This window comes from Ochotona curzoniae, unplaced genomic scaffold (assembly GCF_017591425.1).
Source record: "Ochotona curzoniae isolate NIBS_2020 unplaced genomic scaffold, NIBS_Ocur_1.0 scaffold_4506, whole genome shotgun sequence".
Lineage (NCBI taxonomy): Eukaryota > Metazoa > Chordata > Mammalia > Lagomorpha > Ochotonidae > Ochotona > Ochotona curzoniae.
In genome coordinates this window covers 21396454-21411478 of record NW_024467119.1, presented here as the reverse complement: position 1 = coordinate 21411478, position 15025 = coordinate 21396454, and the positions used below count along the sequence as shown (strand labels likewise).

General features: G+C 40.1%; 1 protein-coding gene across 3 annotated transcripts in view; it reads left to right on the top strand.

Annotated features, from left to right (window-relative positions):
- Window positions 1–15025, top strand: part of CNOT6L (CCR4-NOT transcription complex subunit 6 like) — a 90605-nt gene that overhangs the window by 40643 nt on the left and 34937 nt on the right. For all 3 annotated transcript variants that reach the window (XM_040966521.1, XM_040966520.1, XM_040966522.1), the window contains one exon: window positions 10615–10704. In XM_040966521.1, the coding sequence (XP_040822455.1) occupies window positions 10615–10704 (90 nt within the window). The remainder of the gene's footprint in view (window positions 1–10614; window positions 10705–15025) is intronic.

Sequence of the window (15025 nt, the reverse complement as noted above, 5' to 3'; positions counted from 1 at the left end):
GCCAATGTGGCCATTTGCAGAGTGATGCAACTACTGTAAGAAATTTCTATCTCTTCCTCTCTCTGTAACGACATTTCAAATAAAATAAATCTTTTGAAAAAATAAAAATAAAAAATGAGAATGGTGGATAAAGGGCATAGTTATTCATTTAGTTAGTTATTACTCTTATGAGTAATAAGAGTAATAACTGGAAGCCCACTGGGGGCTGGTTCCAGTCCTGGCTGCTCCACTTCTGCTCTTGCTCCCTGGTAATGTGCCAGACTCGCAGGCGGTGACTTTATCTACTATACCATAGTGCCCCCCCTTTTGATTTTTAAACATTTAGAATTATCATTGACATGGCAAAGTGTGTTTATTGATTTCTAGAAGTTCATATATAACAAGAAAATAAGAACAATCTAGTAGAAAAGCGCTTACTGGTTTATATAATAGAATATATAAATGGCTCCAGAAATTTGGATAGTTGGTCAAACTTATGCCTAGTAACAATGTAAGTGAAACTGTTCTTGGTTGCCCTTTTTTCATGTGTAGCAGCACGGAAATTTCAAACCATTGATGAATTAATTCTGTTGGCTGAGAACAAAGGAAATTAGCGCAGTTGTGGTTTGTCACTGTAGGTCTCCCTCCCCGTGCTTGTTGAGTTTTCTTCGTAGTTTTTTGTGATTACGTCTTCCCACCTTCTGTCAGAGGTTTCTATTTTCCTGACTTCAGACACTGGGATTAAGAATGCATTTATTTCCTAGCATTTGTTTGAGTGGAATCCTCCTGAATATAATTTTCTGTGACTAAAACATCTTTTTACTTTTTAGGTTTCAGTCATGTTGGTGCATATGGTGATTACAGTTCATTTGTAATTCTGATATATGAATATGCTGTAATTTATTCATTATAATGTAAATATTTAGTTCCCCCTTTTGTGGACTGCTTTAAGCAGCGCTACTGTAAGTACAGTCTTAAGCATTCTAGTTCATGTCTACAGTACAGTTTATAGGAGTTGCATTGGAGAGTTCCAGATGTCCGTAAGCATCTTTAGCTCTGTTGGGCAAGGCCATTATGTTTATAATGTACTTGTTCTAAAATAAGCTCCCAAGAGTAAAAAGTAGGTTCCATTTTTCAGTCTGCTTTCCAATACTTCTTACTGTTAGCATTTTGAAAGTTTTGCCAGTTGTTGAGTATTAAAGAGCTTTTAATTGTACTCTTAGTTTATATTTTCCTAGTTACTAATAAGGTTGAGGATCTTTTTATGTGTTCATTAGCCTTTAATGTTTCTGCTTTGAAATTGCTGTTAATCTTATGCCCGTTTTCACTTGGATTATTTGTTACTGATTTATGGTTTTTAACTTTTGACTGTTTGTGTTATAAATGTCTTCCTCCGTTCTCTGATTTGTCTGTTTTCTTTGTAGTAGTTTTTAATGAGTAAATTTGATGTTTTTAATTTACTCCAATGTTCAAATCTTCTGTTTCATAGTGTTTTGTTCAAACAAATCCTGCCCTGCCCTTGATATGTTTTCCTATGTTATTTCCTTTTTTTATTTTAGAAGATTTTTATTTGTAGCCTTGTTTACATAGTTGAGAGATGCATGTCCATGCTGATCTTTGATTAGGGTAGGGATGGATTGAAGTATGGAGGAAGGTGAGTGAGTCTTTTTTTTCTCCTGTGCCTACAGGGGAGAAGGGAAGAGGTCACTCCTTGCTGTCAAACTACATCAGCATCCAGGAGTGGGGGATGATCACTTGGTGATGCCTCAGACACCCCAGTATGGAGAAGAGTGTTCTGAGGGTGTTACCTGAGTGATTTTGATAGTCCTGATATGTTGTAAGCTGCATTGCACCAGGGTTGAGAAAATCTTTCCAAGGCCTGTTGGCTGACCAAGTCCACCTTAATGTGCATCCACAGACCCAGCTACTTACTGCAAAACTTGGCCAGGAAAGTGTCCAGCATGTTTTGCTTTCTGTCCTCTGACAAAGCACTTGACATTATGTGCTGGCCTAGGTGAGCTGGCTGTCATGTCTCCAGTGTTTATCTGGGCATATTGCTCACTGCAGAAGCATTAGCAGCTGAGGAGACCCAGTTGTGATGGTGTGCACTGCAAGGATGTACCTTATATCCTGTGATTTTCCCTATGTCTGGTGTTTGAGTCTAGTTGGGGAGCTGCGCCCAAGGAGTCTTTCCTGGAGTGACCTCAGACTTCACTCTTGTGTGTGCCAACCAGTGCAGGGTCTGTCCCCGGCACCTGACAACACACAAACCAGTGGATGCAGCTGTCTAATCAGTTTGCCCCAACTCCATTGCTCATGAGAACTGATGTGTGCTGTGGCGAGCTCAGCCCAGCCCACTACAGACCCGGTGTTCATGCCCACCAGCAGGTACCGCAACCTAGTAGGGGCAACCCCAATAACTCCCAACAAGTATGTCCCCCAGCTGCAGTTTTGGTGCATGCCGGCATGTGCTGTGGCCTAGCCTGTACCAACCTGCATCCCATCTGGCTTTTTTGCTACAGCTTAGCTTAGCCCAGCCGTCCCCCAGGCCCTGCCTACATGAGGGCTGACATGTTCTGCAGCCTTACCCAGGCTGGTCCACCTCCAGTTCTGGTTCTCAGGCTCACCAGTGGAAGCAGTGGCCCAGCAGGAAGTCCTTGAAGTTCTCATACCAGGCTTGCTCCCATCCCCAAGTCTTGCATAAACTAGCAACTGCTATGACCCAGTGTGAGACGGCCCACCCCCAGTCTCGCCATTCATCAGCTTCTGTAGTTTAGCTCACCTCATCCCGCCTGACTGGCACACACCCATCTTGGCTGTCACTAGTGGGTACTACAGCCTGGCTCACACGCATTCGGGTGCTTGAAAGCAGGTGCTGGAGCCTAACCCAGTCTGGTCTACCCCAGTCCCAGCCCATACATATGCTGACAGGCACTAAAACTTTGCCAGTCTGGTCTACCACAGTCCTGGCTCTCACAGTCACAAATGGAAGTTTTAGTCTGTCAGGATAATTCCCAAATTTTTCCCACCAGGCCAATTCCTAGCCCTGGGTCTTGCAAGTGCTGGTGGCTGCTGTGACCCAGCCTGGCATGACCTGCACATAGTGTCAGCTCTGGCTGGATGTTACAGCTTAGCCCAGCTGGGCACAGCTCACATCCTGCCCTGGCTCTCATGCATGCCTATGGGTGCCGTTTCATGTCCCAGCCCAGCCTGCCCCCAAGACTCAACCTGCAGAAATGGAAATGAGTGCTGTGGCCTTTCCTGGCCTGGCCTACTCCAAACCCCATTTTTTGTGCTTCCCTAGGGCAGGTGTGGCCTAGCAGGGTTGTTCCCCAAGCTTCCCTGCCAGGCCCAGGATCTATTACATGCTGACAGGTGCTGTGGCCCTGCCACTATGAATGCGTAGTCTGCCTTCATTCCTGGCCTTTGCATGTGCCTGTGTGTGCTGCAGCCTGGCCCAGCTGGCCCCCTCCTAGCCCTGGCTACTGCAAGTGTCAGGTGTGCCCAGGGCCTAGCCTAGCTGACCCCATTACCACCCCCACCCAACTCTTTTCACAAACCGGTGGATGCTGCTGTCCCACAGAGGCAAGCCCACAAGTCTACAGAATCTGCCCCCAGAGCCAGTTCTTTCACATTCTCGTGGGTCTGTAGCCCTGCCTGACATGGCCCAATCCCGCTCCTAAATGTGGGTGTGTACCATGACCTAGCCCAGCCAGGCATGCCCCCAACTGTGGCTTTTGTGAGTGCTGTTGGGCGATGTTACTTAGCCAGCCCAGATAACCCATATGGGCGGATGCTTGGCCTGACCCAGCATACATTCTAGTTTCCCCCCTGTAAATCTCCTAGTTTTGGCTCCCTCACCTACCTGGCCCTCAAGCTCTCCCTCTCTCTTTGCCACCCCCTCCCAACCATCCGCCAACCTTAGGCCTGGGGTGGCATGTCCTATCCCAGCATTTCCAACATATCTTTAAAAAAAAATAGGCAACTACTCTGGTACACTGGTGTAGTTAACACAAATTTGGGTATTAACCAGGCCCAGAATGCTCTTCAGCTATTAGCTGCTTTTTTCTGAGCAGTATAACACTTGTCTAAGTACAAGGCAACCTATGCAGTTGCCTCAGCTGGGGAGCCAATGACACTTTCTAAAAATTGTAATTTTTCTAGAGATGTCCCAGCCCTTGGTGCAATGCCCTCACACACACACACACACACACACACACACACACACACACACACACACACACACACACACACACACACACACGTCCCAGGCCCTGGTGCAATGCCCCCCGCTCCAGGTCCCAGGTCCTGGTGCAATGCCCCCCGCTCCAGGTCCCAGGTCCTGGTGCAATGCCCTGAGAGACACACACACACACACACACACACACACACACACACACACACACGGCTGCGTCAACTGAAGCTGGTAGGAGGAGCTTCATCTTTGTTCTCATCTGGGTGGGTTATCTTCTGCTTTTCCCATGTGATGAAAAGGGGATCTGAGGTGCCCACGATCACCTAGTAATTAAATCTCACTTTGCATCAGCCAGGATTCCATATGGGCACCAATTTGTGTCCTGGTTGTTCCACTTTCCATCCAGCTCCCTGTCTGTAGCCTGGGAAAGCAATAGAGGATGAACCAAAGCCTTGGGACCCTGCACCTGCATGGGAGACCTGGAGGAAGCTCCTTTCTCCTGGCTTCAGATCGGCTCAGCTCCAGCCATTGAGACCACTTGGGGAACGAACCGGCGGTTGAAAGATCTTTCTATATCTGTAAATCTGCCTTTTCATTAAATAATAAATAAATCTTTAAAAAAGAAAAACGGGGTCAGGGGCAGCTGGATAGAAAGTAGAGCAGTTGTTCAGAAACCAGACCCCAGATGGGTTGTTGGTGTCGTAGGCAGCAGCTTTAGCTCCTGGGGCCATTTTTAGTATAGTAGAAGAGATCTAGTTTTTGGAGGAATCTAATCTTACTTTTTCCTTATGTTTAGCAACTTGTCTCATGGGCAGTTAGAGAAATTCTTTTCCCACTGATTAGTGAAGTTACCTCTCATTTCAACTATGTCTAGGTTTATTTTGGGAATTCCTGTTCTTTCCAATGATCAGTTTGTCTAACCTTGTACTGATTACATATTCTTTTAATTATTAATATAGCTCTATATCAAAATGGATCTCTGGTTTGTGAAGTTCTCTCTCAAATTTCTTTAGCAGTGTCTAGACTCTTATTCTTACTAAGAAATTGAATATTTCACAAAAAGCTGTTGGTTTTTTGGAGTTTATGTTGACATTCTGTATCATTTTAGGAAGAATTGATATAATTACAATGAATCTTCCTATCTACGAATTTGGGCTTGCCACCCACTTATTTAGATTTTATTTAATGTTTTGAATAAAGTTTCATAGCTTTTTACATATTGGTGTTTTTACAGCTTTTGAAAGGTGTATTTCTGGCTACCTTATGAATGAGCTTTCTTAATTTTATACTTGATCTTAACCAAAAGGCCTAGATGCGATGATTTTTGGTTTTTAAAGCTTTTTTTCACTTGCCTATTTGCTGTTGGGTTTTATAAGCACAGTTGATTCTTATTTTTGTTTGTTTTTAATTAATCTCATGGTAAAGTTTCTTGGATAAGCTGAAATTTTTTTCTAGAAAATTGTCTCCCAGGTATGTTGGGCTTTATACTATTTGATGGTAATGAAGTCTTGCTTATTTTTAAATTCTTGTGAGTTTAATTTCTTTTCCCTTATGCATTTGCCATTGGCCAGTATATCCAACACAGTATTGGAGAGAAATATTAATACTGGGTATGCTTCTGTTACTAATTTTGAATGGAATGCTTCTAATAATTTTCCAATAAAAGAGCTACTATGCGTTTTTAATTTTTTTAAATTTTATTTTTTGGATTCTACTAGTTTCCTGATTTTCTTACATTGTTAATTGTTGTTCAGATATTTTATCAAATGTTTTTATTTATTGAGATACTATGTTCTACATCTCAAAGGCTCATAAGATCAATTACATGCTTTCCTCCTCATTTATATGCCTAAGCTAAACATAACTTGGTCATGGTTATATATTTTTTTATACTGCTAGATATAATTTTGTAATGTCAAGGACTGCAGAAGTGTGCAGGGTTTTACCCTACTTACAAGCTTTAAATAAGTTAGCTGGTTTCTGTTTCCCAGATAGTAGTAGAAGAGGATATCTTGGGTCAGAGAGAAATCCATGAAATGGGCCTAGGTGTAGGCCTTGTGTACAGGAGGCTTGCATTATAGTTGAGTAATCCAGATGCAAGCGTCCATCATTTTTCAGGCAAAGAACAAATACTGAAACAAGCAGTAAAAAGGTAGTTTTGCTTCCCCAAGCAGCAGTTATGTAGTAGCAATGATGTAGTTGCCTTGACCTGTTTACTGCCCATGTCAGGAGACAGAGAAGCTCCTCTAATCTCTAACCCTCACTAAAGATACAAAAGAAGCACAAGGCCTGCTGCCTTGCACAGCAGTATGTTTTTATGGACGTTTCTGTATGTGTTTATGAATGAAGTAGACTTGTGTATTTCATTATTATTCAAGTGTGTATGGCATTTATATTGGCTTTGAAACAGAAGGGAAAATTGCTTGTTTTTCAGTTGTCTAAAGTAGTTTGTGTAAGACTGAGTTAATCTGTTCCCTGAAATGTTGGTTTTCTTTGATGAAACCATGTACTATCTTAGTATACAAGAGTACTTCAAAAACTATAGGAAAGATGGAATAAAAGATGAATTTAGGAATTGGATATTTAACCTAGCACTCAAGAGACTCCTGAGTTCCTCTTTGGAGCGTCTGGGAACAGTCGCTGGCCCCATCAGGTGCCGATTTAGATCTTTGGAAGTGGCTGTAATGGCTCAAGTGACTAGGGAAGGCTGTGCTCGGATGCTGCAGCATCTGGGGAGTGAACCAGCTGTGCGAGTTCTTGTTTCCTTTTGCTCTGTATGTGTATATATATGTGTGAGGGAGAAGAGCACTGCCTCTGCAGTTGAAATAATTGCGAAGAAACAAAGTTTTATTTTGTTGCAAAAACATTTGGACTCAATACCTAGTTTTATCATAGTATGTATTTTCCATGAATGCTTTGAGGATCACTCATATAGTTTTAGGTATAAGAAAAAATGAGGGCTTCTTATTGTTAATCAGTTGGTGTTTTTGGACTTACTATCTGTTTTGTTGGAATTTATCTTTTTATAAGTTTGTAAATTGATTTGTGTAAGTTGATAATATTTTGTAAATATAATTCTAGAGTCTTGTCTATTTGTAATTGCATTAGCTCTTTTAACTTTTTTTTAAGATTGATTTGTCTATTTGAAAATTAGAGCAAGGGAAAGGGAGAGACAGAGAGAAGTCTTCTCATCCACTGTTTTACTCCGCAGGTGCTCTCAACAGCTAGGCCCAGACCAGACCAAACGCAGGAGACAGGAGCTTCTTCCAGGTCTCCCACTTGGATGCAATGCCCAAGGATTTGAGGCATCCTCCGCTGCTTTCCCAGGCTATAAACAGGGAGCTCTTTTCATTTTAAAGATAGTTTCGGAGATGGGCTTTGGCCTAGTGATTAAGATATTAGCTAAGATGCCTACATCCCAGGGCTGGCATTGTGGCCAAGAAGTAGAGTCACTGCCTGCAATGGGATGCTGCAATGGGGTTCAAATTCTGGCTGCTCCATTTCTGATCCAACTTCATGCCAATGTGCCTTGGAGAGCAGTGAGGATGACTTAAGTGTCTGGGTCTCTCCACACAGGTGGAAGACCTGGATGGAGCTCTTAGCTCCTGGCTTTAGCCCAACCCAGATCATACTGGTGTGGTATTTTTGGGTCAATCAGCAGGAGGAAAATATATCTCTGTAATTCTGCCTTTCATTTTTTTCTAAAGATTTATTTGTTTTTTATTGCAAAGATATACAGAGAAGAGGAGAGACAGAGAGGAAGATCTTCTGTCTGCTGATTCACTCCCCAAGCAGCCGTAGTGGCTGGAGCTGTGCTGATCCAAAGCCAGGAGCCAGGATCCTCTTCTAGGTCTCCCATGTGGGTGCAGGGTCCCAAGGTTTTGGGCCGTCCCCCGTTGTTTTCCCAGGCCACAAGCAGGGAGTTGGATGGGAAGTGGAGCTGCTGGGATTAGAACCGGTGCCCATATTAGAACACACTTGGTGTGTTCAAGGTGAGGACTTCAGCCGCTAGACTGCTGTGCCAGGTCCAACTCTGCCTTTCATGTTAATAAATATTAAGGATAAGAACAAAAGGAGGGAAGGAGGCAATGAAGGAAAAAAAAGAAAGGAACAAGGAAAGAAGAAAGAATACCTACCTCCTATCTGAGAGAAAGATAGAGATCTTTCATGCACACCTGCCAGGGCTGGAAGGGCCTCTAACACTTGGGCCATCATCTGCTGCATTTCCAGGCACATTGGGAGGAGGATGTTAGGAAGAGGAGGAGCCAGGACTTGAACTGGCACCCTGATATGGGATACAGGTGTTCTGAGTGGTGCTTGCTGCATCACAACCTTTCCCCTGCCTGGGATGCTTTTAGATGCTTTGCCTTTTTATGTAAATTCAAGATTCTGCTTGTGAGTTGTTCTGGAATTTTTGAGTGTGTGTGCTTGTGTGTTGAACAGGTAGATCACTTTGGAGATTATCACTGCTTCAATCTTGTGATTTAATATTGAGGTTTTCAATTCAGCGTGTCTTTATTCATGTAGAATGTTTTACAGTTTTCAGCATGCAAATCTGACATATTTTCCTAGATATTTCTTGTTGTTATTTGATACATTTTATGCTGTTGTAAATTGGTATTGCTTGTTAGAATTTTGTTTCAGAACTAAACTGCTTGTTTGATCTCTTCTTGCAAAGTTTGTAAATTTAGAAACTGTAGATTCATCATCTATATGTAGAGACCATTTACTTTTTTCTTTTACAATGTGTAGTGTAATTTTAATTTACTTTTCTTGCCTTATCATACTGGCTAGAACATTTGGTACAGTATTGAATAGAATTGGTGACAGTGTATATCTTTGCTTTATTGATTGTAGAGTCCATCTTTCAACATTAACATCGATTGTAGGACTTCGGTAATGTTTTCTTCTGTTTCACACTTTCTAAGGGCTTTTGTCATTGATGTGAAATTAGAAAAGTTTCCAAAACATTTCTGTAATTGCTTTCTTAAATGATTGAGTTTTTCAGTAAAACCAAATGCACTTGTAATTTTCTCTTGAAACATTTAGCATTGAGATTATCCCGTTTTGTTTCTCTTCTTTATTGCGTCATTAAATTATCATAATGGATCATGATTTTAAATGAATTTTACTAATACTGGTAATCTACATAACAAAAACACTGCCCAATATGAGATCTGTTTTAGCTCATGGTTTTAGCAGCTGAAAGGTTCAGACAGTGTAGTGAGAGTTCAAATACATTCCAGTGAGAGTTCCCTGACTGGGACACATAATACAGAGAAGCAGAAGAGGGACCCTTCACCTGCCTAAGAGGCCGAGCATGTTAGATGGCCTTGCTTTATAGCACTCCACTCTAGCAAGAATTACTTCAGTCCTATGAGATCTATATTAATCCCTTCTGAGTGTGGTGGCTCATGACCTACTTACATTTCTATAAAGCTCCACCTCCTAAAGGTTTCACCATCTCAGCACTGTAACATTCATTTCCATTAAGCAATTTTTTTTTTAATAAAAAAGGAATCAGTCTTGCCTTTGTTGTTTGTTTTCTATTTCATTTGTCATTTTTTGTTTCTGTATTTCTCAATGTCTTGTGATATCTATATCCTCTAATGTAGTAATTTAATTCTTTTGTTACTTCTTTTGCTGCATTATTTTGATTTCTATTCTTAAAGGTTAGCCTGGAATTACAATTCCTACAACTCCATATGTAGGAGTCTAATTTGCATTAATATGAACTTAATTTCAATAGTATTAAAAGCTGCATCTCAGATTCCCAGTGAAACTGTTGGACATGTGTAGACAATGGGATGCTGGATGTCTGACACTGTCTGTACCAGCAATGTCAGGGCACACTTAAATAAGAGACTGATGGAATTATGACTTCTTATGAAGGACTATCCTATTGTAGCAATGTGGGGAAAATCTGTCGGGGGATAGGAGTTTAGGGGTAATCCCAAATAAAGTAAAATTTAAAAAGTTGTATCTGAATTGTATTAGTTCTCTGAGACTGTTTTCTTCATTATTTTCTCTTGTAGTTCTTCAGATTGTACAATTTCAACTTACCTTTTAAGCTATTTGCCCTTCCTTCTGCTTACTCAATGCTGCTATTGAACTCTTCTATGGATTATTTTTCATTGTGGTTTTTAAATTTCATAGTTAGTTTGCTTCTTGGTAACTTATTTCTTGATAATTCTTTTATACATCATTCTTATTCTTTAATTCTGTATATATCCTTCTCTTTAACTAAACATACAGATGTTCCTCAGCTTAGTACAGTTACATCCCAGTAATAAGTTTATATGGTTTCTTTGGATATGTGTAATCATATTTAATACGATAGTCTGCAGCTTGAAACGTTGGCATTTGGTTATATAGAATGCATTTTTGTCTAGTTTTTCAACTGTGAGTCTTACAGTTTTTATTTTTATCTTCTACTATAGGCAATCCTTTATCACAGGATATTCTCAATTTATACCAGGACCCAGATGGAACCCGAAAGCTACTGAACTTCATGCTTGACAATCTTGCAGGTAACTAATAATGACAAAACAGTAAACTGTACAGATTTTTTAAAAGATTTGCTTATTTCTGTTTGAGAGGCAGATTTAAAGAGAGAGGCGGAGAGACAGAGAAATCTTCCACTCATTGGTTCATTCCCCAAATAACTGCAGTGGCCAGAGCTCAGCTGATCTGAAGCTGGGAGACAGGATCATCTTCTGGGTCTCCTGTATGGGTGAAGATATCCAAGGACTCACACGGCCCTCTGCTGCTCTCACAGGCAGTAGGAAGGGAGCTGGATCAGAAGTGGGGCAGCCAGGAGTCAAACTGTCATCCATTTGAGATGCTAGTGCTGCGGTTGGATGAATTGGCCTGATAAGCCATTGAGCTGGCCCCAAGATTTAATGATGTCTTTTAAATGTGGAATTAGAAAGAGAGTGTTGAGCACAAGAGAGTGAGCCACATGTGTGTGATTGCGGTGTGTGGGGAGAGAGAGAGAAAGAGAAAGAGAAAAGAGAGAGAGAGAGAGAAAGAGTCAGTTTTTTCCCATTCACTGGTTCATTCCCGAAATGGCTGCAACATGGCTTGACTGAGCTGAACCAGGAACTAGATCCGGATCTCCCATGTGGGTGGCAGGAGCCCAAACACTTAGACCATCGTATTGCTTTCCTAGTCCACCACCAGGGAGCTGGATCAGAAATAGAGCAGCCAGTACTCCAGTGGGTGACCATATGGGATATCAGTGTCACAGGTGGCTGACCTCTTATATTATTAATCGCAAATATATCAGATGATTTTCAAAAGCATGAGAGGTTTTTTAAGACTAGTTTCCTGTAGACTTGGAGTTTCTTTCATTAATAATTTCCATGATAGTATGACATTCTTTTCATGTTCTGAGTACTTTATGTTTGCTAAGCAGTATGTTAAGAGCCTTACTTAGAGTAACTTGATTAATCTTTCTATGAGCCTCAGAGGTGTAGGAGATTTTATTTATATTTTGTGGGTGCAAATTCTAAGATTTGAATACCAACCAATTTGCATTAAAGTCATGGCCGTGAAGCCAATTTGTTTTTCTTCTAATTACAAAGTTACACATCTATCAATTGTTTCAATTTGATATAAATTACTTAGAACCCACACATTTTCTATATTTTCATGAGTGACCTAGCTACAGGTGATTTTTCAACAGTGTTTCATACTTCATGTTGGTTGTATGGTGTTCCCATACCAAATCAGCTAATTTTCTTGGAATAAAGTATTCCAAGAAAAAAATGCTGAGTCAGGTCTCAACAAATGAAGAATTACGGAATAGAGACTATCATCACAATATTTTTGACATGCCACTCTCCCATTGTGTGAAGTAGAGTTTATGTTAAGGTAAAACCAAATTAATATGACCTAAAAAGTGGATGAAAAAATTAGAAGTTGATGAAAAAAAATACAAAAAGTTATTTCCAAGATAATTTTGATAGAAATATGTGGCGGTTAGAGCTATATATATAGCATGTGTATGCTATTTACAAATTGCTTTAAAGCTCTTATAAGTATAGATTTGGGCAGCCAACCAAGATGGATACTATGTATCTCTTTGTGATTTCTCAGAAATTCTTTTAAATACAAGTTGTTTATATATGTATAAATTTTCATTGATCAGTTTTTTTTGAGCAGAAAAATTTAACACTTCAATTTATTAATCTTTTTCTGTTAAGGTGCTGCTTTTGTATTCTGTTTAAAATTTTTTGTCTACCATTTAATTAAGGGCATAGTCTTACATTATTTAGAAACGTGTTTTTTCACTTGTAACATGTAACTTTCTAGAATTGATGAATTTTGTGAATTTTGCATAGGTAATTTTTTTCGCAAAAGTAACATCGAGCAATTTATTGATAAGACTATCCTTTCATTTTTGTTTTTAGTGTTTTCTTTGTCACAACTTCTTAAGTTGTTTATGTAGTGTATGGATTTGCTTCTGGATTCTCCATTGTCTCACCTAAGTTTTACAGCAGTATAAGAATGTCTTTAATTACGTTAGCCGTAAAAATCTTGAGATCCATTAGATTAAGTTTTCCTTTTAATCCTGTTGGGAATAATGGGTAGTTTTGTCTTCTTGCTGCTTTAGCCTTGTATGAAAAAATTTCATAAAGTTGATGGAAAATGGGATTAAAATGTTTGGTGTGTTTTTGAAAATCATTAGTGTTTTTCATGACACACATTTCCTGTAACCTTTTTCAAGATGCCCCATATTTTCATCATAACTTTAAGGATGAATTTTTCTTATCTTCTTTCTTCAAAATGTAGGAGTATTATTTGGAATTGTATTGAATCTATAGATCACTCTGGAAAGAACTGATAGATTTACAAATTAATCTTAACTCTTCTGTTGGTGATTTTTTTTTCAAGATTTATTTATTTATTGGAAAGTGAGATATACAGAGAGGAGGAGAGACAGAGAGGAAGATCTTCTGTCCGATGATTCACTCCCCAAGTGAGCGCAACGGCCAATGCTATGCCAATCCGAAGCCAGGATCCAGGAACTTCTTCCGGGTCTCCCACACGGGTGTAGAGTCCCAAAGCTTTGGGCCGTCCTCGACTGCTTTCCCAGGCCACCAGCAGGGAGTTGGATGGGAAGTGGAGCTGCCGGGATTAGAACCAGCACCCATATGGGATCCCGGGCGTTCAAGGCAAGGACTTTAGCTGCTAGGCCACGCCGCCAGGCCCTGTTGGTGATTTTTATAGTATCTCTGTGTCAAGAGTTCAAGTTTCTGTCTGGGAACTGCTTTATATTTATTCTAAGCATTGACCCTTTTGAATAGTCTTTAAAAAATCTTACATCTTCATGGCTTTTTGTGATATATGAAATACAACGGCTCAGTTTTGTGTATTTCTTGGTTTTTAGACATCTTTCTAGACTATTCCTAAATAAAATACATAGGCACATTGATAAGCTGTTTTTTTTTTTTTTTTTACATTTTTATTGGAAAGGCAGATATACAGAGGGGAGGAGAGACAGAGAGGAAGGTCTTCTGTCCACTGATTCACTCCCCAAGTGACCTCAATGGCCCCAGCTGCACTGATGCAAAGCCAGGAACCTAGAGTCTCTTCCAGGTCTCCCCCATGGGTTCAGGGTCCCAAGGCTTTGGACCATCTTCCTCTGTTTTCCCAGGCCACAAGCAGGGAGCTGGATGGGAAGTGGGACTGCTGGGACATGAACTGGTGCCACATGGGGTCCTGGTGCATTCAAGGCGAGGATTTCAGCCGCTGGGCTCCTGCACTGGACCCAATAAGCTGTTTTTAATCCTACTGCATTTTTAGTTCAATTTATGCAAGGTTATCTGCAAATTCCAGTTGCATAACCTTTTCCTATCATTGTGTTTAATTTCTCTTCCAATATTTATATTTTCACTTAATGTCTTAATTTTTTCCCTTTGCTTTTACTTCACTTGGCAAGACCACCAATAAAATGCTAATTGAAGGCAGTGGTAATGGACATTTTTACCTAGTTTAACTGTTTTCTAACTTCTAAAATTTTATAATTTATAATTGACCATTTTACTCACTTTAGTTTTTATATAAAGCTTTTCAGACTAAGGAAGTGTTTTTTATTTGTTTGTATGTTTTTTTACTAACCAGGAAAGGGCTTTTAAAATTTTTTTTAAATATAAATAGATGAGTAGATATTAACTGTAAGTAAATGCCTATTCTCTGTTGAAATAGATGATTTTTATCATTTATTTTGCTCATAGAATAGGTATATTAATCTTCGTAAGTTTACAACTTTGTACTGCTGGGATAAACTCGAGTTCATAATACATTGTTATACCTAGATTCTTTTTACTAATATTTATAATGTTGTTTTTCAACTATGCCTACGAGTGAGATTGGCTAATAATTTTATTTCTTTAATGTCCTTTGTTGAGTTTTGCTATTAAAGGTGTGTTGGCTTTGGTACTGACAGGTGAAGCTGTGGCCTGCACCTCCAGCTTGCCATACCGAGGTGTGGGCTGGATGCCCTGCAGCTCCCTGCTGGTGTGTGTGGGCCTGGCACTCAGCCCCCTGGCCAGGATGGAGCGCCAGGCTCCTGGCTTTGGACGGCCCAGCCCTGGCTGTTGCGGCCATTTGGGAGGTGAACTAGCAGATGAAAAATCTTTCTCTCCTTCTTTCTTTTTTCACTCTTTAAATAAATAAGTCCTTAAAAAATTTAAATTGACTTTGTACTATTTATTGAGAAATATGTCCTCAGGTTCTGTCATTTGGAGGAGTTCAAGATTGTTGTTTTTTCTAAATCTTAGGTAGAATACATCTGGGGTTTGGGTTTCTTCATGAGAAATTTCGAAGTCCTGATTTAATTTTTTA